At 36.6% G+C, this 26,396-nt stretch overlaps 1 protein-coding gene across 1 annotated transcript; it reads right to left on the bottom strand.

Annotated features, from left to right (window-relative positions):
• Window positions 1-165: 165 nt before the first annotated feature.
• Window positions 166-24,754, bottom strand: LOC140138702 (alcohol dehydrogenase [acceptor]-like). The gene is made up of 17 exons (XM_072160452.1): window positions 24,539-24,754; window positions 23,641-23,762; window positions 22,746-22,909; window positions 21,271-21,330; window positions 20,520-20,665; window positions 19,723-19,823; window positions 19,354-19,400; window positions 18,775-18,903; window positions 17,470-17,586; window positions 15,751-15,843; window positions 12,323-12,430; window positions 11,783-11,842; window positions 9,580-9,674; window positions 8,054-8,246; window positions 4,793-4,845; window positions 2,569-2,736; window positions 166-1,939 (listed from the first exon to the last, which is right to left on the bottom strand). The coding sequence occupies exons 2-17, from the start codon at window positions 23,747-23,749 to the stop codon at window positions 1,807-1,809; spliced, it is 1,776 nt and encodes a 591-aa protein (XP_072016553.1). The 5' UTR covers window positions 23,750-23,762; window positions 24,539-24,754; the 3' UTR covers window positions 166-1,806.
• Between the last annotated feature and the right edge of the window lie 1,642 nt (window positions 24,755-26,396).

Genomic DNA, 26,396 nt, shown 5'->3' on the forward strand with positions numbered 1-26,396 from the left:
GCCTATTTAATTTATTCAGTGTTATAATCAGTGAGTACATTTCTGTAGATAGTATAACAAAGGATTTAATGTATTCTATTTTATAAGTTTAGGACATGAGATGATGAACATATTTATGTAGTTCATAAACTTGCAAGAAAAAAAAAAAAGAAGAGGGGTACTGATGAAAATCAGGGTATTATTCCCCCTTAACAAATAGGTATATTTACACATGAATTGTGTAGAATCTACGTTTGAAAAAACACACTTAAATAATAGGTGAAGTATTTACATCGCTTCTGTGTATTTTAACCTACTTTGTTTGGTATTTCTTATGTTTAGGTTAAAAGATTACATAAATTGTTATGGCTCTTAAGTATTTACTTTTAGTTTATTTCTAGGTATTATGTACATCAAATAACCTTTGTAATGTAACGTTTGTATAGATAGCTGGATAGCTGTTTCCTGTACAATTCTTAACTATGTAAAGTGTTACACAGGTTGTGTATATATTTAGAAGCACAATTTTAATCATAATTATTGGTCGCAATCATCTTTCGATGCACTGATTTTGGAACAAATCCAACAGCTTTCAAGCTTGATGAAATTTGATGAATATGATCGAATTTGATTAAAACGTTGTAATGACAAACATAATCTATTTAAAAGTTGTTACGAGTCGTACATGACTCAAGGCCAAAATCACCTTTTACCCGAACTCACACGAATGCACAACACAAATATACTGTTTGATTAAGCTAACAAAATCTAAGTCTTTAATTGAAAACAAAGTATGATTGGTACATATAACAACAATTGCATATAATAAAATCACACAATCACAGTTTTATTCTATCAGTACTTAACCAGTGGTTTTCTTCTTGGTGATCCTAGAGTTCTTGCAATGTTCTGGACGACTGATGTAATATATCCTTATTCACTTGTCCTGCAAAAATCAGCGAAGTCCAGTGTACACTTGCGTTTATAAATATCCTTGCGTATGAAATCCTCACACGAAAATGATGCTGCTTTCTCCAATCACTTATCTTCTTGCGCTGCTTTCTCCAAAATATATCTCCTTGCGCTGCTTTCTCCAAAAATGGTGTTTCTTTCACCAATCACTCTTTTCCAGGGAACAGGTTTCTTTAACACAGTTCCGCTGTATTTGACAGATGTGTGGTTTTCATAAACCCAGCAAACTCCAGCAATTGAAGAGCACATTTGTGTGCTCGCAATCTCCTTCGTTGCTGTATTAAAGTTAGCTCAATTATTGGCTATGTAAACTGGTTAAAATGTACTTCTTTTTTGAAGCACGAAGACCATCACACACATGTGGAGTTTTGCAATCTCCCATGGCATTATGTAAAGTCCAAACTCAAGCCTCCAGCTTTTTATACCAGTACTCATGCAAAACCCATCATCTATTAATAAACCATCACTTCATTCACATCTTCACAGATGATGCAAGCTTGGGATTTCCCAAGATTAATTATACACATTAACCTTTCTCATTACATCACTTCCTGTGGGGTTTTCTCTATGGTGCAATACACTGAACGGGGGATTTCCAAGTTCCAAACATAGATCTGACTTTGTTTACAATAATTTGGGGGGAATTCCAAAATGACTTTCCACACCATTATCTTGCAAGTACAAGGGGGTTTCCCATCTCATGAAATACTTTCAGCTTGTAAACAAAGTTAAATAATTATATTAAATTACTCAGGGCACATCACAAAGTGCATTCAAATTTGGCTTAATTCAAAATCAAATTGAATTGAATTTGATTTTGTATTCTAAAAAAGACACGATCGATGTCTCGACAACTTATTTTGAATCCATTTGGATGAGATCCGCTGCCTTTTCTCCTATCATAATACACGGTGCGTTTGTATTACCAGAGACAATGTGGGGCATAATTGACGCGTCGACGACTCGCAGGCCTTCTATACCACGTACCCTAAGTGTAGAAAGGAAACAACAATAAATCAAATAGAGATGAAAGTAATAAAAATACATCAATATGGAGATGAAAGTAATAACAACTTATTTTATTTTCATATAATAGCTCATCCTACATACTATTCTTGTCAAATCAAGAGGATCCAATGTTGCATTTGGAAAAACTTAAGGACACCAATCAGTGGCGTACCGTGGCCGCCCCAACCCTGGGGGGCTGAAGAAAATTCAATTTTGCCGCCCTTCCTCAACAGCCCGAAAAGGTTGACCCAATTTTTTTCTCGGTCGTTTGAAAAAGTGAAGAGCAAAAAAAAAAAAAAAAAAAAAAGGTTTCAGGCTTTAGCGCCCTAAAAGCAGCACATTTGGATGTATAGTACCATTTTTTCACAATTTTTTATGCTTTATCAAATTTTTCCGCCCTTTTTTATTTACTAATTCTTTTTGCCGCCCCTTTCGTTTTTGCCGGCCCTGTTTTTGCCGCCCCTTCTTCTTCCGCCGCCCCTTCATTTTGGCCGCCCCCTGCTTTTAACCCGGGGGCTGGCGCCCACAAAGCCCCCTCCCCCAAATACGCGCATGCCAATCATTCAGATAAACTTGTATGTGCGCCAAAAGTTTCGTTTTAAAACGTACCTTAGCTTTGGGTCTACAACAGCAGTCGGGTCATCGGCTGACCCCATCTTACAAGATCCACACACGTGATATAAAGTCCCGCCAAAATGTCGAATGTATTCAGTCATATTCACGTCAGAATATTCCTCCTCCGATACACCAGGCATTTGTATGTTGAGCAACTTGACTCTATCAATGCAATAAAAGCAACAATTTTGTAATTATTGTGTATTCATTTTACATTTTTGGTCCATTTTATCTTTTCAATTTTTTTATGTTTTAGTTTTATATCTCTTTGTTCTGGTGAAATTTAATAACTTAACACTCTTATTTAAGCGAAACAATAATAATAATTTAAAGGAAAAGGTTTTGTTTGTTTGTTTGTTTGTTTGTTTGTTTGTTTGTTTGTTTGTTTGTTTGTTTTATTTCTTCTTTAACCTGGGACACTCAATCAGTTGAAAACACAATTCATCATATGTTTTTCTTTGAGGCCCAGGTCTTCTTTAGTGAAATTATTGTATGTCACACCGCTATTATAGAAAACATAATGTGCAATTTTTATGAAAAACAAAACCGGTGCTTTTATTTTAAAAATTTAAAAAAAGGTGTCTACACATGTCTATGGTGAGAGTGGTCATTGAGGTATATCTATTAACTATGTTTTCATTCAGAGTTAGACTGGTAGTAAAAAAAGAGCGGTTTGTGCTTCATACATAGGGGTATGCACCTTTATTTCATAACCACTGACGACTAACTTGCAGGGTTCGCATGTTTATGTCGCAGGTGGAAAAACCGCGGTTTTAACCGCTTGGCAAAAACAGTTTTTGCCAGTTTTTGATGGCAAAAATGGCAAAAACTAAAAAAGTGATTTATAGTTTAGTTTTTTCATCTCAAAACAAATTATTAAGTTACAAAAATAATTTCCTGAGTGTAACAAGGCCAGATTTTTTAATTATAAGTAACATATTAAGAAATTAAAGGCATGCGTTTTCATAGCTCAAGTGCATTTAACCGAAATGTGGCATAATTATATCAAATTCAGAATTGTTTTCATCCTGATGAAACAAAAATATGTTGAATGATTCATTAAAAGTTTTGTGTTACTGTTTATGAGTTTCTATGATACTTTTAATATTGAGTGACAATATGTCAGTTTTTGTCAGTTTTTTGCCGGTCTTTGCCCGTTTTTGCCACTTTGCCGGCAAAAGCTGTTTTTGGCGGCAATTTTTTATTTTGCTTATAACCCCCGCATCAAAAGTATTTGATTATATTAGTACTTGCTAAAGAAGCATTCGAATTTTGTTACACAAAATATTGTATGGGGTTCATTTTACGAGCCTTTAAGTGCCAAAAATGGCCAAAAATGAGGTTATAACGCCCTTTCCGGCCTTCTCTAATCTTCATCTCAATAGATTTACATGTATGTGAGAAGGTCCATTAAAAACAACACCATTCAAGTTTGTAATAAAATGTGCACAAAATGCTAATTGAGCAAGTACATATGCAATGCACTATTTTTCGAGAGGGGGCTATACAAATTATTCATTATGTACTGTATATCACATTATGTATGGTCTTTTCAAAAATAAAATGTCCATCTGAAACATAGGTGTATGTCATGCAATAGTTTACCTTGCCCTCAAAAAATAAATGCCTTATTTATCTCGACGAAAACCTAATGTGCTAATTATATAGCACTCCTTTTATTTTCATTCAGTCGTAAAACATCAAGAATGTAAATAGAAAGCAAAATTATACTTCTACGCTACTCAAATTTGGTACGCTCACCGGAGCGCTTTCACCGGGTCAACCGGCGTCTTCAGCGGATGTTATTGCTCTGAAGATTGTTGTTGCTAGTAATGTAGTACTAGGACACTTAGTAATCCATATTGCAATCCATATTAGAACTAAAAGACCCAGACTGAACCGTGACAAAGGGTAAGACATCGACCCTGTCTGGGACATTCTCCTGACCCCCGGAACCAATGGGCGGCACAACATTTTTCTGTTTGACGTCATCAACACCTGTGACGTCATCGGAGGTGTCCTAGTACTACATCACTAGCAACAACAATCTTCAGAGCAATAACATCCGCTGAAGACACCGGTTGACCCGGTGAAAGCGCTCCGGTGGGTGTACCAAATTTGAGTAGCGTAAAAGTATAATATTTTGCTTTCTATTTACGTTTACCGTTACGTATGAATATACATCATTATATCAAGAATGTTGTTTCCAATACATTACCCTTTCTCTTTTAAGGCCGATGTGTCGACTAGTTTCTTAACCAGGCGCATTCCCTTAAAATATATAAAGAAACGTGAAATGTTTTTAGAGGGAAAGGAATTATTTTTAATAGATTTTTTGTTATTGCAATAATTTTTCTTTATCTACTACCCACGACAGTGTGAACTTTCAACAATCACTATTCGCTCAAAATATAATCGTATTTACTTCGCAGTTTCAAAAAAACTCGGTTAAGTCGCTTTTTAATCAATAATCTTTCTGTTATTCATAAATTGCCAAATGATTTCAATCAACATACGGCCAAATTTATCGTAGAATGACGACGCCTATAATTTTTTTATCACAATTTTCAGCACTGTTAACAGATCATACATTAACAACACCAACAACAACTGGGGATTTTAGCTCTTGTAGCATGTTTATGTGGAAACTATTAAAGTCCCATTGCGAAAGTTTTAAAAAAAATGTTTATACATTTTAAAATAAACTTTGTGATTTATTAAGGCATTGTTGTTTACAACGTTGTTTCATGAAGGCCAGCCAAGCAAGAAGGCCAGCCAAGCAAGCAGGCCATCACTCATCAGAACATACTGCAAAGACTTTGCATGTAAATGCTTCATGTAAAGACCTTATAGTCCGGCTGAAAACACCATATGTTGGGGGTTAGATGGTTTTGCCAGTTAAAGTTTGTTTTTTTGCTGGTTATTGATGTTTGAGTGGTGTAGAAAAAGATTCCTTGGGATGTAAAATCGTCACCCTTGGGCAATCCGAGATATTCAAGATGGCCGCCACGTATCTCTGAAATAACATTCAAATGGTGTTTTAGTGACAAAAGGTATCATACCAAATAACTATAGTGTTTTGGGCAGTTAAAGTTTGTTTTTTGCTGATAAATGATCTTTGAGTGATGTAGAATAAGATTCTAAGGGGTGTGAAATTATCACCCTTGGGCAATCCTAGATATTCAAGATGGCCGCCACGTATCTCTGAAATAGCATTCAAATGGTGTTTTATTGACAAAAGGTATCATACCAAATACTGTTCTGGGCAGTTAAAGTTTATTTTTTGCTGATAAATGATCTTTGAATGGTGTAGAATAAGATTCTAGGGGTGTAAGATTGTCACCCTTGGGCAATCCGAGATATTCAAAATGGCCGATTCGTAACTCTGAAATAGCATTCAAATGGTGTTTTATTGACAAAAGGTATCATACCAAATACTGTTCGGTGCAGTTAAAGTTTATTTTTTTGCTGATAAATGATCTTTGAATGGTGTAAAATAAGATTCTAGGGTGTGTAAAATTGTCACCCTTGGGCAATCCGAGATGTTCAAAATGGCCGATTCGTAACTCTGAAATAGCAATGATAAATTTCTTAAGATTAACTATCATAAAAATTGTAAATACACACGCAAAACTAATATTGGCAACTATGTAGAAGATGGTTCTACCCAGTCCGCCAAACGACTACGTTGATCTTCCCCCAACTTTGAAGCTCTTTGACTTCCAGGAATACTAATGTGGGGAAGTGTGTGAACTCCAAAAGATTCAAAGCATCCAGACAGATGAAAGCTTGCATATATGTACATATCCACACATGAACGTTATGCCAAAATTTGATCGTGGTGATAGCTAGGCAAATGAAATCAGAGAACGTTTAGAAATCTCTGTGAGTGATCTTCATGCGATGGGAATAAGGCATCACAGACACCCTGTGCCTCAAGGAAGAACATATGATTGTGTTTTCAATTCAGTGAGTGTTCCAGGTTAAAGAAGAAATCAAACCAGCAAACAAACTGTATTATTTTACTGTTTTTAGTGACAAAAGCAATACACGCTGTGATGTTGCAGCATCTGAAGAAGATGCAACTGATGAATTCCTAAAACATGCTGTAGATGTCCTATCTGGTGATAAGAGTCGCATTTGGAAACCTGCTGAATTGTATCAGGAATGCTTCATACATTTGGAAATCACATTAACTCGTGCTGATCGTAGGTGACTCAATGAAGAACTCCAAACAATCTTTGCCGAAGAGCTTCTAGTTCTTTCATCACAAAGTTATTCTAGTATTATCTTATTCCGTTGCAACTTTAACGCACGTGAAATGTGAAGTTATAATGAAACTGTTATAGGCAGTAGCATCCAAAGAGTAGCCAAACAGGTAGTACGAGAGTGCAAAGACATTCGCATTGTAAAGTCACACTACAATATCCCTATCGACGAGGATTTGGCTGCATAATCATTATCTGACATGCTACAATTTCCTCGCCGAAGTTGAAGAAGTCCTTGTCAGATTTACTGATAGGCAACAAAGTCCTGTGCAAAAGCAATGGATCTTTAAGTGGCATTACTTACTCAGCGATTCAAAGATGATTATAAACCATCTGTTCGACCACCGGGTTACATGTTGCTATAATGATCGGTCCTACACTTCAAGAATGTCGGCTGCAGTTGCAGGCGCTGTTGATATTAGTCGTCAAGGAATTGAAGGCGCTCAGCTCAGGAAGGATTGGTACAAGTTGGGCAGATAATTTCAATACAGATCAGATATCACCAAATGGAAAGCTGTTAACCCCGACACTCAATACACTCCGTGCAAAAAGTCTTCCAAAATGTGTTATATTATTTTCTACCTTTCATTTCGGTGGTAGCCATCTTGGAATTTTTATGCGATTGTAAAGAAGTAAAATGTCAAACTGGATCTGCTTAATTTTAGGGTGTACATTAATTATTGTAAGAAACAAAATCTGCCAAAATAACTTTACCTTGAAACTAATGTTTTTGCTTATGACGTTTAACAGCGGCCATTTTGAATTGCGAGAGTGTCATGTTTGAAACTGTATATAGTTTATATTTAAAGCATCCAAAAGGAAAATAATTTACACAAAATACTTTAAGTTATCATCTATTATGGTACCGCTAGTGAATAACCGAGCTTAATTTTAGTATCCATAGCGGCCATCTTGAATATTTCTAATTGCCCAAGGGTTACCATTTTACATCCCCCAAAATCTTATTTTATACTGAAAGAGTAATAATCAGCAAAGAAAAATACTTTAACTGGCAAAACCATCTAACCTTGCTCTGCCACCGGACTATTAAGTTATACATGGCTTTGACTGCTGAACTAATAGCAGCCTATGTTAGCACATCTGACAAATGTACTGAATGGGCCTTTAATTTTAAAAAACTGCACGGTACTGTTACTACAAATGACTCTGGACTTATTCTGGGTGAGTTGACAATATAATTATATAATTACCTTAACTAAAACATCCACATCATATTGATCCTCCAGGTAATTTGGATCAATACATGGTGGATGTCTTGGGTTCGAATCCCGCAGTCTGATAGATCCAATGCTCCTAGGATGGAGTAGAGATGGCATGAATGTGATACCAGCTTGTTGCATTTGTTCCTTGAGTGGCTTGTCAAAACCCAACTTGGTCCCTAATCTGAAGGACGTGTAAAACGTTTAAGATTAGTAACTATTTTAAACTGTTTCGATTTGGTAGCTCTGAAACAACAACACTTTTGTAAAACGTACATAACTCATTAACAACAATATATCAAGCAAGTTTTCAAAGTATATGATTTGTAGAATGAACTTTTGCAAAGCATCAAAGTGTTATTTTTCAATAACATATTGATTTTGATAATGAAAATCGATAATGAAAATTAAGTGCTTCACAATGCGCAGACTACTCATAGTCATAGACTAAAGCAAAGTACTAATTCTGTTGTGAGATGTAAAAAGTTGACATGCTTGAATGTAACACTCCTACAACCACATCAAGAGAGCCGTTCGAAAAATACGCGAAGGGCATACATAAATCGTGTGAGCATAAATGTTGTATAATTGCACTCGCGCGCAGTTTCGCGTACTTGCAGGATTGATTCATTTTATTTGAAGGTGGGTGCATTGATATTGGTAAAATTGTCAGACATTTTAGTTTGCTATAAAAAATGGCAGAATTTGCAGAAATTCTTTGTTGTATATGAAATTATGTTCATAAGTGCAGATTCTTATTGCTCGAGATATTGGACACAAATAATGCACTTGCGCTGAATATGTCTAATACACTCTCCCTGCGGGGCTCGTGCATTGGAAATATAAACATCTCGGCGTGCGTGCATTATTGAATGAAATTTCTCTCTCAAGAAGTATTAAAGCCATATTATAATATTTCTGTAAAAATAGATTGGTATTTATTTTCCAGAAAATGTTAGCTTTTACTGTCACATATGTCCCCTTTAAATTTTGAGCCGAACAAGTGAAGTAAAGCATAGAAAATTGGAATTTACTACTAGTACTAGCGCCCATGCATGTTACTCCCGCGGTTGTAATACGGTACGATCATCGGGGTGTGTGTGTATGTGTATCTCGCACGCCGTGTACGTAATGTGCATACGTGTTCGACTAATATTTCCATCGTAATAATAAAACGCCGGTTCCTTCGTTTTATTCAAAATCTCGGATTTTGACAAAACTAGAGCACCTGAAGTCTTGATTTTGCAGAGTATCTTTATTGACTAATGTACATTACAATCGTGTAAAAACCAGAATTAAAAAAAATTGAGGGCGTTCTCCTCAGCAAATGTTATAATATGGCTTTAATACGCACTTATACCTGCAATTTTACCTTAATGCAAAGCACAATTTAAAACCACAGCAATAGCTGACGTATGGAAAAAACGAGTGGATTCGTGTGGATGTTTATATAGCCAAAGCGGTATCGGTGTAATTTTCAATAGTTTAATTCCTTCAATAGTTAATCTAATACTTACTCAGCATTTTTTACACTAAACAATGATCTCTCTTCAGTTCCACCAAAGTTAAAACATGGTGCTATGTGTAATTGAAGATCTGGCCATTCCGTGTCCTGATCACAAAATAAATAAATGAAAAATTCATATAACTCATTACAACAATGTATAAATTTAAAAAATAATCCATTTCTAAACTTTAAAAAATGTAAAATTAAATGATATTATTGCAGAAAACACAATTTAATACCACAGTAAAATGGACAGACTATCTTTATAAAACTCGGTTCTTTAGATACGGAGGCCTTTGGCTCAGACGCAATGATTTTAAGAATAGACGAGGTACGAGGGGCGGTCAAAAAGTTCGTAGAACTCGGTATGCTACTTTCTTCAAAACATTACTGCGAAGATATTAGATTTTTGTTCCACTGTATACATGTATATGGACAGGACACTCTTCAAAGGAAGCCTACCTCCATGAATTCACAGGTACTACCAGAAGTGAATACAGGGTCATTTCTCCGAACGGTTATGAAAACTCACATGAAATTTAACAATCTACAGTTGCTGTAAATGGTAATGAAGATGAAGTCCTTGATTTTCAACAGCAACGAAATGGTTCTTAGAGTTCAAGAATGTAATGAGCGTCCTTGAAGATCATCCAAGGTCCACAAGACTTGCTGACGTCACCACTAATGATATACGTGCTGGTACTGTGGCATTGATAATGAATAAATAACCAAGCAAGAAAGATGAGATGGCCACAAAATATGACATCTGTGATGAAAGTGCTTTCAACATAAACCCATTAACATTTGGGTATTCCATGTCGTCTTCTACATGGGGTCACAGAATCTTCATGCACAAAATTGATACCAGTTGACATAATCAGGTCCACTTCTTCTATACACTTAGAATGAGGACCGAGACAAGTTTCATCTATGGTTGGCTAAAGGTGATATGACATACATTAATCACTAGAAATATGAGTCCTTTCAGTGGAAGCACCTGGATCTCCCATCCCTAAGAAGATCATCACTCGGTCACCGTAGTGGAAGGTCTTCACCGCTGTTTTCTGAGATTCAGGGAGAGTCTTGTTGACAGATCATTGCCAAATGAAAGTACAATTATAGGCATATATCATACAATTTTGATTGCAAAATGGAGGCAAGACATCAAGTAAAGAAGGTTGGTGGTAGGAATGGGGCTGTTTTCGGATTGTATCCTGTGCCCTTTTCTCAGTTTGTCAAGCGCATCTATAAAAAAAAATTACGTCAATATGGTTCAGTTATGGTTGAAATTGTGGTTCTATTTCCAAGTGTAAGTATACTTTTTGGCGCAGTATATATTGAATACAATACCGGTCTTTTCAAAGATACTTATCTAAAAGGTGCGAGTGATCAGCATGATATGGTTCAATGCAGAGGTACTGCATGAACGTAGAAGTGCAGCGCGATTTAATCAAAAATTGTTTTGACCTATTGCTATGGTAGTTAATCCGATTATTACGTTAACTTCGCCAGTGCAGCGTATAGTGATTGCGGTCACACTCCACATAATAGGGTTCAATGCAGAGGTACTGCATGAACGAAGAAGTGCAGCGCGATTTAATCAAAAATTGTTTTGACCTATTGCTATGGTAGTTAATCCGATTATTACGTTAACTTCGCCAGCGTATAGTGATTGTGGTCACGCTCCACATAATAGGGTGATATTTATTGATCAATACTTTAAGTGGGATTATATTGAAAACTCAAACATGGTCATGCGTCATGGTCAATGCATTGCGTTATAATGCGTGTGACTTGGGTCATACGTAAGAATTTTGGGATATTGGATCTAATGCTGGTTTCATAGTTTCCTGCCGCTTGCCGCTTTACCGCTCTGAAGAAACGCATCAGAAACGCTATCGGTGACAGCGGCACGCCAATATATCAATCACTCCACCGATTTGCTCAAGCGACAGCATCGCTGGGAGTTGAGTTCAAGTCAATTTGGACCGGTGCCGCGCTGACGTATGACAACAAAATACGATTTTGGAGCGGTGCTGAGCGACAACAATGGCTTTCAGAGTGTGCCGCTCCGCTTGCAGACAAGTGCAAGCGGCATGATGAAACGTCACGCCGCTCAGCGGCAAGCGGCAGAAAGTATGAAGCCAGCATAATCCTTCCGTCTGATGCAATTGCGTTCGTATCTTAAGAAAAACTCGCCTATAACAACCCACCTTGTCCAATTCGGTTCGTAGGAAAGCAGTGGAATCCAATCCATTTGACGCCAGGATACTCTACATGGAAGAAAATTGATAGAGAAATCGGAAACTTGATATTCTTAAGCAAAGCTAACCATATGATATTGAAAAGATTAGAGGATTGCTGCTTCCGTTGAAAGTTTTAAAATTTTCTTGGTTATTTTAACTATCGGAACATACGAGCCTTCATAGCCGAACAATAAATCTTGTTTTTCTATTTATGTTGTAAAATAGATTTTTTGTAAAATTACCGACATCGTCCGCCATTTCCTGTGATTCCTTTTCTTTGATGAAGGCACCAGATGAATTAACCTTTCACGTGCTACTACACCAATCACGGGCCGTGGGTTTCAGGATCGTTAGACGTGAACAAATTTGTTTATCTCTGTCTTTTATTATACGGAGCCTAATGTATAACTTTGGAAATGTGTCATTTTGGATCAGCTACGGATTGTCACTAAAATCCATTTCTTATCTTTTTGTTTTTTTCAAAATATGAAATAGTGAAATTCTCACCTTTCTTCCAAGCATATAATTGATAAGTGTTGGTACACCAGCATCGCTCACTATGATTGTATCATCTTTGTTAGCAATGGTTGCTTTCAGCAGAAACGCGTAATGGTCCTGGGTAAAATGAATGAGTACGTATTACGTAATGATCCAAACAAGCAAGCAAACAAATACGTAATAATAAACTGGCTTCAAAAAGAAACTTATAATTTTTCACAAGGTCATATCTTAAAATCCTGTCTATAAAATGAACAAAATTACACAGGATTACTTCAATACTCTACTCTAAACACATGTCAGTAACCAAGCAGTTGTCCAACTGACACAACAGCAAAATGGACTGACATGGAACACCTTCCTGGACCACATTCACAGCCCAACATTTTCCAGGGTTCCAATTATTCGCCTGTGAATGTGGTCCCGGAAGCTGTTCCTTGTCAGTGCATTTTCCTGTTGTATCAGTTGGACAACTGCTTGGTTACTGACATGTGTTTAGAGTAGAGTATTGAAGTAATCCTGTGTGTAATTTTTGTTCATGTACATGCGAATAATTGGAACACAGCAAAAGAAACATGTTGGGCTGGGAATGTGGTCCAGGAAGGTGTTCCATGTCAGTGCATTTTGCTGTTGTATCACTTGGACAACTGTTTGGTTACTGACCAGTGTTTAGAGTAGAGTATTGAAGTAATCCTGTGTGCAATTTTTGTTCATTTTTATGGAGAGGATTTTAAGATATGACCTTGTGAAAAATTATAAGTTTCTTTTTTAGGCCAGTTTATTATTGTATTGTAAACATATGTAAAAAAAGGGTTTCAGTTTGATCACAGAGTTTGAGAGTACCCAGGTGGGTAGAGCCGTAATACAATATAATATGGTTTATACACCCAGTGTCACAACACGGTGTTTCATGCACAGCAATCCTCAGGTGACTCACAATACCAAGCACACACTACTTCTTTTCAACACGGCTTGCTGGCCTGTTGCCATGCCCACATTTGCTAATGAGCTTACTTCTTCTATTTAACAATTTCTTTCCTTTGACGTTTTGCACACAATATTTATAATAGTGAAAAACGTATCAAAGGAAAGAACCTGTTAGATAAAAAAAAAAGTAGTGTGTGGTTGGCAATTAGTCGCATGACTGAGGATTGCTGTGAATGAAACACCGTGTTGTGACACTGGGTGTATAAACCATATTATATTCTTGTTCACTGATTGGTTAAAAGTGGATCGCATGACCAAAAATAGTTCTACCATCAGTACTCCTATCCGTAAATAGTACCTCTAAGCCGTAAATAGTATTTGCAATGTCCCGGATGAGCCGTAAATAGTACCTCCAAGCCGTAAATAGTACTTTTGACCGTGCCTTTCCGCGTGCGCGCATTTGATGCGACGGAACAGTTCACGCACGCGAAACTGCCATAGCGTGATTTCGCACTGCTGTAATTGGTTAACCCGATTTTTGGCCTATTAGATTTTTTTGTAGGTTGTGCTTAAATTGGTCGTGCTGTTCACTCAGGATATAAGCTGGAGAGTCAAAACGTCAAATAATTTTCTTTTAACCAATCAATGAACAAAGAACATATTAATGAAGTATATAAAACAAATATATACTGCCTTTATTCGAAGTTCTGGTTAAAACTATGGTCCCTCGTTGAGATCAATTAATACTATTTTCCTTCGGGGCTGCGCCCCTCAGGAAAATAGTACTATTGATCTCACCTCGGGTCCATAGTTTTAACCAGAACCTCTCATGGCAGTATATATTTGTATATTATTTTGTAATGATTGTATTGCATTGTTTCTGAGCCCATGGTATCAACTTGGTTATCATTATAATATACATTATCCCAAGACATTATAATGAGTATCCATGTAGATAACACAATTCAGACTTATCGTAACCCCGGGTGGGTTCTTCGAAAAATTTTATACGGAGATGTGCCACTTTCGGATGCTGACTTTCAATACCAACATTTTGCAACACATCAGTTAGACTGGCCCCCAGTCTCGGTTCGGTTCCATCTCTGGATAATGTAACAATAAATAATTACGTAATGCCCTATGAAAAAAAATGCCAACTCCCCCCCTTATTTTCTTCAATGCCAAAACCCATTCCTCTTCATCCACAAATCGACGCCACTAATTACACCCACCACAGTCAACCATGCAGCAATATAGAAATATACTCGTATTATAAGTGAACGCGAAAGTCCATTGAGCGCTGATTCCGAGACTGGTCCAATCTGTTAGAGATCTCACTTCCAAATATTCGTTCAACGAAGCACGGTGATTCTGATGTCAATTACGAAAGCCCCGCCCCAGTTTCAATTCAAATATGGTAGCACAAAGCTATGCCGCGGGATGTGACGCAAGATCGGATGGGACACTTGTCAACAACTGAGAGGTATTGAGCTCAAGTGGCACGCGTCTGATAGACCCATGGTACGCGCAATAATAAAAGGCAACCACTCGACTCGGACTTAGGCCTATTGTCCATATTGCGTACATTATCGCGTGCGGTTTGCAAATGTTTGCACATTATTTAGCTAGGGAAGCCTTTTCAAATATCCCCGCGCTGCTGAGCTGCGTTGATTGGTCGGATACAATATCGTTGTTTAGTCGCTTACACAAACGTTAATGTAGTGAAAACATGGACGTGGTATATAGAAAGATTGCGTGACTCCAAATCCGTAAAAGTGAACTTCCAGCAGTTTGTGGGAGCTGGAAGTCAAATTGCCTACAGACTGGGAGGGTCCGTGTATTGGGTTGATTTTTAATGCTATGTAATCTACATTACCAGTCGTTCTCCACGGACCCGAGGGAGGGTCTACACATCAGTATACCATTTTTTTCTTTAAAAGCACCCAAATTTTCCCAAATTTGGTGCTTTTAAGGGCACTTTACCCCACCCCCCCCATTGGGCGCATTGGTCTTCACTGACAACCCCCCCCCCCCTCCTCCCATCGATATTATACTAAAATTGCTGAAAGGGCACCCCTAAAGCCGTGGCACATCCCCGTTCACCTTCAACCAGGAACAACCCCACTGATCGTAACATAGTATTCATTCGCACGGCAAATTTAGAGAGCTCTATACTTATATTTCCTAAGTATTTTGGTTGTCATGTCACCGTGCGAACTTCTTAAACTATAGTTTGATCAGCTCGTAATCGGCGAACCTTTTAACATCGCGGATTAGTATCAATATATTTTATTTTGAACACAACTTGTGACAACTCGCCAATAGTATCACAAATTATACTTTTAAGTCTTGTACTTTGTTTATTCTTTATTTAACACGGTCGATATCACAATATCACTCTTAACATGGGTATACTTTTCGGCGTAGTGGTCAAATCCTAACAATTCCCGCCGATTACGAGCTGATCAAACTATACCGAACTCTTTTTATCACACTTTCTGAAAGAGTACCTGCAAATTATCGCCAACGGGTAAATCCTGAACACATTCTATATCGACGTCCTCCAGGTGTGATTTGGGTCCTATACCAGACAGCATCAAGATCTGTAAAGTATGAGCAAATTTTACGTTATTTTCTATTTTATTTAAAAAATACTTTCTCATTATTTTAAAAGATCTGTCACTCCTTTAGGCCAATTAGTTCTTATCATATTCTTCGTCTTACCAAGACCAAGATCTTTGGTCTTACTTAATCATATTAACCATAATACTAATCATTATTATAATCTTGAAAACTGAACTTGTTCAATGTACGGGTGGCAGAACGTAACATTTTGCAATATACGTATCATTTGTTTTTTATTTGACTCAAACTAATCTGCCATTGTGAACCCAAATGCTTTTGACTTTCATAATATACATCCTTTGGATTGGAACCCATGAAACACAAACAGAAAACGTTTAAATATCGGGTTATATAAAGCGTTTTAACAGTGGCACTGTTCAAGGGAGATCAAAGAGAATGCCTACAAATCTCTTGTGAGACCAACACTTGAGTACGCAAGTAGTGTCTGGGATCCATACAGGAAGGGAGATGTACAGTCATTAGAAGCAATCCAGAGGAAAGCTGCCAGGTTTTGCCTCAATAACTACAAACAAAGGGATAGTGTCACTCAGATGATAGAGGAGTTGAAGTTGGAGACATTAGAACATAGGAGGAAAGAAACAAGAATCCAGATGATGAACAGAATCATCAACAACGAGGTTGGGATCAAGGCTGACAGCATCATTCAGCTCACAAAGACCACCAGGGCTAACAGAAGGGGATCACAGAAGATCTACCGGCCGCACGTAAAGAAAGACGTCCACAGATACAGCTTCATTCCCAGAACAATTGCAGACTGGTCTCAAGCAGCTATAAGTAATTTATTTATTCTTCCGCGAGTTACGAGAGACACACACGGCACATTGACTACCCAAATCTTCAAAGAATGTTGGAGAAGATGCAGCTTGACTGTGATTCCGACTGAACCTGAACCAGAACCAGAACCAGAACCAGAACCGGTATAAAACGGTTTATTATTCACAAACACTTATGAAAGTTGCTGCAAAACATTATAACGTAATGTTACTTTTAAAAGTGTTGGCAAAATTTTTTTATTTTCATCAACAACAAAAAAGAAATTGTTATTGCAGTGGTTATTTTTCTAATAGAAAACATTTTTAAATGTTTAAAAGATCGTTTCATATAGCCTAACCCGACATTTTAATTAGAGAATAAAGGTATAGTTTTTAGCCGCTGGAGTGTATCTATCGTCTCATATGACACGGGCGACATCGCCGAGTTGTTTTACGCCCGTCTTATATGAGACGATAGATGTACGACAGCGGCTAAAAGATAATACCTTTATTCTTATTCTTTTACACTTCAGTTCAAAGTAAAAAAATTAAAAAAAGTATCACAAATTTTATTCAAATTAAACCCTACATTTTACAAGGAATTACCTAGGGCTTTTAAAAAATCGATTAGTCCCGTTGTTGCTATGCGCCTCCGATTGGTTTTTAGTAAGTACGCGTATCGCGTCGATGCACACCCGCTAATGTGTGTGATATCGTGTCATATCACACGGGTAAGAACCAATAAGATTGCAGGAACGTTCTCTAGTGTTTAAGAAATGGTATTAAAAAGTTTTAGCAACCCCAAAACATGTTTTACATCTGGGACCGTACCTGTGGCGAGCAGACAGCACCGGCTGAGACGATCACTTCTTTGTTGGCTCCAACATATGTGGGAGTCTTATCCTTAATAAAATGAACACCAACAGCTCGCTTATTCTCCAGCTCAATCTGCAAAACAATGAAATAAATGGAAATGCTAAAAAAGTTCTCATTCTGAACAAAGTAAAGTAAGTTTAGAATTTTAGTTTTATAAACATGTTGAAATTGTTTTTTGATGTAAATGAAATAGCCGCGCATATTTAATATTGATATTAAACTGTGCATACTCTCTAAATGTAAAAGTGTAAAACGAAAGAGTGAGAGTATTAATGCACTCCAAAAAGAGTGACAATCACTCCAAAAGAGTTGCTGCAATTTCACTCCAAAAGAGTGAAATGTCCACTCTTTAAGGAGTCATGAGAGGGGCAACACTTGTTGATGTGGTCATTATATGGCTCATTGAAGAGTGAAAATGTCACTCCTTTGGAGTGACAATCACTCTTTTGGAGTGACAAATCACTCTTTTCAAGTACTCTTTTTAGAGTGCATAAATACTCACTCTCTTGGTTCACTCATTTACATTTAGAGAGTATGGACAGAAAGGTGTCATGTTCGTCAGAGGCATTTCACTTCAGTAAATGGCCTGTTTCATTTAAAACCCACACTACCCCTGTGGAAGATTTTAGAAATATCTTCCACATGGGGAGTATTAATTTCAAATGGAATTAACACATTAGCAGCTCCATTTGAAACACACTCTCCCTCAGGGGAAGATTCAGGTTGAATCTTTCGCAGAGGGTGTATGAAATTCAAATGGAGCAGCCTAATGTGCTAATTCCATTTGAAATTCATACTCTACCTGTGGCACTATGATATATGTTTCAAAATCTTCCACGTGGGTAGTTTGGATTTTAAAGGAATAGCCCAATAGATTCCTCGGGTTTGTTCTTCGAATCAAATAACAATTTTTGCTTGACAAAACCAGTAAGTTTTTACTTACTAATATTTCGTCCATCTCATCAAAGGCCTTCATCAGATCTGAACAATGCTACGGATTTCAGTTTCATGAGAAAGTGGATCAGATGCTAAATTTGCTCCTTAGTATTTTAGCAGTATCGTAACTAGAACCAAAAGTTCAGATCTGATGAAGTCCTTCAATGAGATGGACAAAATATTAGTGAGTAAAAAATAATTGTTATTTGAGATGTATCACTGTAATATCTCATAGTCTTCAACTACATAATATCTATTGAGGTTGATAAAGGTCTCCTATTAAAACTTAAAATACATACATGATTATTAAAGCTTTTTGCTTACCTTGTTTACATGAGCTCCAGTCACAACTGTTAAGTTGGGCCTTCCTATCGCTGCTTTTAAGAACGATTTAGATGTACTGACCCTGGTGTCATTTTTGATAGTTGCCGGGAATCTTCCAAATCCGATGATCTGTGTGTTATAATGCAATATATATTATATCTTATAATGAAAAACAGAGGTAAAAAGACTAAATCGCGTCTGACGTCAGGGCAAAGGCGCGCCGTTAATGGTTGCCGACCTGCGCAGTACGGCATTTTCTGTCAAGTCAGAATTTTAGACGCGAACTAGTCTTTTTATCTCTGTCTTTCATTATAAAATATGTATTTAGTTGATTTATCTTGCTGTTATAAATTCTAATATACATAGAATATTTAAATAATTAAACTAATTATTGTACCAGGGAACCGAATGCAACCAAATAGAGAAAAGCCTGATATGTACCATTATGCATGCCAAGAAAATGTAAACTTTTGAATACGTAAGAAATATATTCCTAAATTGGATTAAAATTGCAATATTTTTGGTAATTAACTTGCTTTCGTCAATGGCTGAGTAGGTACATTTTGATGAATAACTTACGTCCTTTCCAGAAGAGACATCAACCTCCTTATAACCAAGTTCGAGCCCTTTTTAAATGGAAGCAAATAAAAACAGTATATTATTTTTGCTCAATTAACATCCACAGATAGGCGTGACATTTAAACTTACGTCAACATAATTATTTGAAACTTTTTTTATCAAAATTAGTATTAGATTTCTTATCATTATTGTTATTGATTGATGTCATGAGGTCATCTTAAATATTCTTCCTTTGTTTTGTTGTTGTTGTTTGTCCCATCATGGAGAGACAACCATCTTTGATGTTTATGAAATACATGCTTATGAAAAATGTATTTTTCTTTAAAGAAAACAACTCTCAGAATACATGAAAACGATTAAAAAAATGACCTGCTTTGATGATGTCCATCATAATAGGCTGACTAAAACGTTGCTCTGAAACAGGTAGTAGACCCCCAGAATTATGGTAGGGTGATCCCTTGTGTGAAGGTCTAAAATGGAAACAATAGTTATGTTATAGCGTATCTTAAGCTGAGTTTATACTACATCGCTGAGCGATTATTTTTAGCCAATCAGGCAGCGCATTTTTGTTGCGTCGAAAAAAGCGCATTACCTCATTGGTTAAAAACCAATCACCCGTCGCTTAGCGATTGAGTATAAATTCAGCTTTACACACATTTTATATTTAAGGTATTTGTCCTATGAAAATATTGCTCAACAAATGCGTTGATTTTAACAGAGGTCAGAAGAGGAGGAAATAGAGTTAAAGTGTTAAAGTTTTTGGTACAACTGCATTTACTGTAGGGGGAATAATTGATTCGACCATACTCTGGTCAAATTGCTTCCAGCATGACACCCGTTACCAACTGTCAACATTTGGTGAAAGTCACTTGCTGGAAAGCTGGACTGAACAAATTCATCTGATTTCTGATCCGCGTTTGGGTCCGACGGTAAGTTGAGAAGACGAATCTGCATAAAACTTAAAATGGGTTGAAATTTCACACCTTTAAAGGGTTAAAACAATGGCCAACTTTTACTCGCACGACGTACAAAATGATAACATCACTACTAACTATAACATCGTTCGACATGGCATTGAAGTACATATTACAACCACTTCTTTCCAAACATCGTTTTCACTTTTTCACTTTTTATCACTCTTTTCCATTATAACATTCACAACTTACACTGAGTTATCTTCAGACTTCAAAAAGTAAGGCAGAACATCTGTCCAACCCCAGCCTTCTGCTCCGAGCTTCTCCCAACTATCATAATCAGAGGAATCTCCACGACAATATGCCATACCATTGATGGTGCTACTACCTCCTAAACACTGTAGGAATTTATTCAATACAATAATTATGGAAATGCTCACACACAAAATTAATCGAAGGTGATATCACTACTTCAAAAAAATCACCTGAGGTGATGCGTTGTCTTCTGTGTAATGGTATTGATGATTTATGTCGTTAGTTAAAATAATGTGAAACCACGTCCCTGCAAGCTCATCCATTGATGGTATTAAGGAGATCAGAAACTATTTGGAGTGAGATACCAATTTTACAGTCCTCTTATTCGCGAAATAGGTTTTTAACTTTTGAAAGATATTCAAGATAAAAAAAAAGAAAAAAGTAATCTTAAAATGTGAAACCACGTCCCTGCAAGCTCATCCATTGATGGTAAGGAGATCAGAAGATATTTGTAATGAGATACCATTTTCACTCTACAGTCAGTCCTCTTATTCGCGAAATAGGTTTATTTAACTTTTGAAAGGTATTCAAGATTTTTAAAAAGTAATCATAGATGAACAGAAAACACTCTAAATTTGTCACCCTTTCATTTACTCACTCAACCAATCAATGGATTAATCAATGAATACATGAATCAATCAAACAATCAATTCATCGATCGATCAATCAATCAATCAACCCTACTGACCTTCCCACGTGGACATCGTATTACATTCCAAGCTTTGGCTCCGTGGTCCTGTGGTTGCATCTAAATGAAACAGAAGACAATACGTTGTATTACAAAAGCTATATACTGTGCACAAGGACACTTAAAACAAAAGCAATATCCTAAGGACACTAACTCTAAATTGCAAAATAAAGTAGTCGACAGATGGAGAATTCTGTTTTGCGTACTTTGATACCTTATGCGGCACGATACGATTTAATTCCACTAAGCTATACTCATTTGAATGACAAATGGTCGAAAGTGACAAATTTAGATATATCCTCCCTCAAGGCGAGTTCTGCTATCTTTTGTTACGGGTTCAATAAAGACTAACGGATGAACGCTCACTCCGCTGTGATCAATATCTGCGTGCTTCGAGAGAAGAGAGAAAAGTCAATGCCATTTGCTACAAATGTGCTCGAAATAAGGTGGGACATCGGGCTTTGAATATCACTGCAGGTCCACCACATATGGAAAGGTTCTATACAAAAACGATTCTCTTATGAACCATCATGCGCATAGTTTCCACCTCGATACACCTGAGCACACATTTTCGTCCAAGAGCTCTCAAGCAAGCAGTGAATTGTCTCCGCACAGTCTTTGATTACACTGAGTGCATAGCAATCTAAGAGCTGTGGAGCTTCTAACTGAAAATGAGCCTTTGATTGTTTTTTGTCGAAACCCCAAGTGTTCCCTTCATCCAATCAGAATGTTTTTATATCAAATGAAAGCTAACTCTTCCCCCTAAAAACACTTTTCGTCACTAGATCAACAGATAACGCAATTCAATGTTATAGCAAGGCGAATGTGGAAAATCTGTTGAAACCTACCTATCCAAGCACATTTTTTGACCAAAATGTAGGTTTTAAAAGTCAAAACCTCAAGCATTCCTGACAATATTTTTCAAATTTTATATCATTAAATGAAAAAGCACACTCATATTGTCCATATACTAGCGTCACTAGAATGAGCAATGGCTAATTCTCTTTAAATTGCAAATCTTGTGCAAAAAGTTACTATTTTCGCCTGTTTTGTCATACGGTTGTAAATTCAATGAACTGTGACTTTGCTAAAGAGCGCTTACAAATTGATATGATACGCTACCCTGTGAAATTTTGCCACCAAATTCAACAAGATGAACTTTATGCAGACTTCATCATTGCTTTACCTGTTGTTGATTTGCAAGTCTATAGTCTTTAAAAATTGATGGCACAAATGTTGATAAAGTATCAGTTAATATTTTACAATTTGGGTTCGGACACGGGTTCGGAAACTAACGATAGCCCGTAGATTTCATACTTGAAGAAGATTTTGCCGGGAGATTTTGGCTTATAAGGAGCACTATGTAACTTAACTTAACTTAAAGTTACAAAGTTGAAGAATTCAAATATGAAGTTTGGGTATTAAATGTTTGATGGCAAAGCATATGACTAATAGCGTAATCCCGATTCTCTTACCTGAAAGTTCCAATCATACCCCGTACGCTGCAACTCTATGTAGCATCCTGGTATGCCGATCTTAGGATCGACATTGTCAGAAGATCCCGCTTCTAACAGCAGCACCGTCTTTGTTTTATCTTCTGATAACCTGCTCGCAACCACGCAGCCCGAACTACCAGCACCTATTACATAAAGGTTTATATCAGGCATATTGGCTTACTGGTATGGTTAGGTTTATGGGAATCGTTAAGAAAATTAACAATTCATACACTCTTAGCAAAGGTGCAACTTAAAACTTTTTATGTCATGTAGGGAGCCCCCTAAGGAAAAAAAGGGTTCTTTATATGACAGTTGTTCAAGAACCTAAAAGGTTCATAATAGAGCCAAACGGGGTTCTAAAGACACTTTGGAAAACCTTTAATGCTTCTTTGAAGGACATTTAAAGATTCTCCCAGTAGGACAGTCTTTTTTCTAAGAGTGTAGGGACAATGCATGAATAATCAATGACATTACACTGCAGATCCCTCAAACAATTTGCCATAATTCACCAACGTTTTAGCTGAAACGGGCGGTAGTAACCCATTCAGTCACACATTGGTTAAACAAGTGCATGACACCAGTTACCAACTGTCAACATTTGACACACAGTTGCTCCAGGCGAAGGAAACTTCTGAAAATCTCGGGCATTTTGCTTTGCAGGTATCGTTCAGTATTGGGCTTTCCAGTTGAAATCCATACACCCCCTATGGAAGACATGACCTGGCTTTATCTTCCACACAGGGAGTATAAATTTCAAATGAAGTTACCTAAATGGGTGAATCCACAACTTATGTGTAGGAGATTAAGGTCATGTCTACCATATGGGGTATATGGATCTCAAATTGAACAGCCCATGCATTTATTGTATTCTCACCTATGACGATATAGTCGTAAGCAGTCCTTAGCGCAGTGTCCGTGCTTTTCCGAAGTTTGAAAAATAGTATCGTGAGGAGTAGGATAGGTATGGTGATGTACAACAACATGATGACGTGTGATCTATATGGAATTAAGTAAAGAAACATTGGATAATATTATACGTTACCAATCCCTTGAGCAAATTGTAATATTTCACCACCGTTTTAGTTGAAAACGAGCGGTAATATTACGCGAAGCGAAACACAATGCTTCCAACATGACACATTCACGGGGACCGCCATCATTTATATCAATAATTACAAAATGTTTTAATTCGCTGTAGAAGTAGTGGTGTAACAGGCTTAATTACCATAGCGACTGGTCAAAACTATTTTCGAACTTCAAAAATAATTTGATGTATTGCCTTTCACTATAAAGCAGTCTACACTAATCACCTGATATACCCGCGTTTGCAATCATGGATTGAATCCACTGAACCGCTCTTTTCAAAGACACTAATCGTGAAGCATACGTGGCCTCAGTAAAATATAATTATAATCCAGGCCAGTAGGGCCTACTGACCCTAATTATGCTTACAATGAGAACCGAGTCTGATTAAACTGGGCAATATTATAGGAACCTATGATAGACTGCGGAACTCACTGGCAGTCATTTACTGGGGTCATTTAGGTCTAGTATCTATTGGTCGATGTGACTAACATGTGAAGAACCTATACGAGTGAACCTATACGTTCATTTTTTTCATATGGGTATGAGAAAGGATAAAATCCAAATAGAGAACATATTTTACATATGACTTGTTGTACTTGGGCATTATAGTCAGTGACCTTAAACCTGACTTTCACATGCAGCATACATGATTAATATACATTTAATGAAATTCTACGTGTACTTACCAGGCAGGTATAAGCCTACATGCAGTTCTATTCATTCACAGCTGTGTGATTATAGCTAATTTTAAAATAATAACAGGTTTCCCTTGTTTCCGTGAAGAGATCAGTTCAAGTGCATACACACCGTTGCTGACAAAGTCTGCTACTGAATGTAAAAATATTTCGACGTAGGCTACACACTAGGTTGCAATTCAAAATGAAATAAAGCTTAACACTATATTTAATAAGCTTTAATATGCGACCCGCACGGTACGTGACCTGTGGTTGTGTTTATATCGGAAATCCGCATGATATTGGCTTTCTTTAATTTTCAGGGGTCAGTGGATATTGCATGCATGAACTAATCCTGATTCCAGAAAAATACAGCACTAATTTTTTTGGAATTAAAAAAATAATGATTATCCTGTTTTGCCAAATGACACATAGCTGAAATCATCCTAATCCTTTAGTTAGTCCTAACTGGCAATCAAATTTTAATATTTTTTGCAATTTACGGGAAAATGGGCAAAAACATGAAATTTTGCATGTTTTTTTACAAATTATTGTAGTCATAAAATTCTAAGACTTGGCACAAGTCTAAACATTCAAAATCCTATAAAATTATCCTTATTTTTGATAATTGGTTATCAAAATAAAACAAAAACAAAAAAACTTCGTTTCCCAAAAATTCATCTTTTTGTACAAGTCTTTGGGCTGCATTGTCACAACATACGAAAAATGCCCTAAAAATTTTTTTGGCCCTTTCCATAAATTTACCAAATATTAAAATTCGCCTTTCATTGCCAGCTAAAACTAACTACACCGTATAGATTTAGCTGTTTCATTTGGCAAAACAGGATGTTTTTTTAATCCCAAAAAATTAGTGTTAAATTTTTCTGGAATAAGGCGTAATACAGAAATGCCTATACACTGCAAAAAAAGTGTTTAGAAATCGATGACAGATTGCTGTTTAGAAAGTTAAATGTTTTAACACTTTAATGTTTAGATCTTAAACATTTAGGTCTACCTATATGCCTATCTGTTGACTTTGTTATTTGTGTAAGTATAGTATATAAAGTATAAAAAGTAACATTGAGAAAAAATTCTAGATCTAGGCTGCTCGGCCTATCGACTTGTTATAGGCCTACTAATCATGAATCGTACCAGGAACCGTATATAGTTGTGTATATTTTTAATTATTATTTATAATTATAGCAATTAATATAGCAATATACCAGTATATAATATATGATAATATTAAAGGTAATTAAATACATTAATATTAGTCCAATGGTTCGCCTATATAGGCATAAACGGCGCATGCTGCAGGGCCTTCCCTTGACATACTGGAATTCTATAGGAACAAACTAAGAGTGCCCTCCTGTGAAAATCCCACCAGTAATTCTCGTTCATGTCGTTGAGATTTTCAGTGGAGGGAGCTCTATAATTTGTATATTTTAAATGCAAAGGAACTCATTGTACGTGCACCATAGCTGATAAATCCCAGCTATACTCAATATTATTAGGCCTACTCAGTGGCGGATCTAGACCAGTCAGGGGGGCAATTTGAGAAGAAAAAAAAAATGTAAAAAATGGCCGCGAACTACTAAATTAAATTGACGATTTAAATAGGAATAACTTTTATACATGATATCAGATCTTGGTTCTAAACAATTATTATATGTTTATAGACGTTTACGACAAATTAATGTACTTGATATTTTTAAAAAATGACTAGCTACAAAATGCACAAATATGTTTGAATTTCCAATAAACAATATTTTGGCAAAATTGCTGCAAAAAAATGGAAATGTTCATTTTTTTTCTGGGGACATGGGGGGCAAGAGTTCTGGCTGGGGTATTTCCCCATGACCCACCCTCC

Source organism: Amphiura filiformis, chromosome 18, assembly GCF_039555335.1.
Source record: "Amphiura filiformis chromosome 18, Afil_fr2py, whole genome shotgun sequence".
Lineage (NCBI taxonomy): Eukaryota > Metazoa > Echinodermata > Ophiuroidea > Amphilepidida > Amphiuridae > Amphiura > Amphiura filiformis.

What these genes read in the sequence shown, in the direction of transcription:
- LOC140138702 (XM_072160452.1), bottom strand. Translation starts at nt 23,749, where the DNA reads ATGTTGTTGTACATCACCATACCTATCCTACTCCTCACGATACTATTT. An exon ending in TACGAACCGAATTGGACAAG is followed by an intron (nt 9,675 to 11,782) that starts GTGGGTTGTTAT and finishes TTTTGTGATCAG; the next exon opens with GACACGGAATGGCCAGATCT. An exon ending in ATGTGGATGTTTTAGTTAAG is followed by an intron (nt 4,846 to 8,053) that starts GTAATTATATAA and finishes ATATATTTTAAG; the next exon opens with GGAATGCGCCTGGTTAAGAA.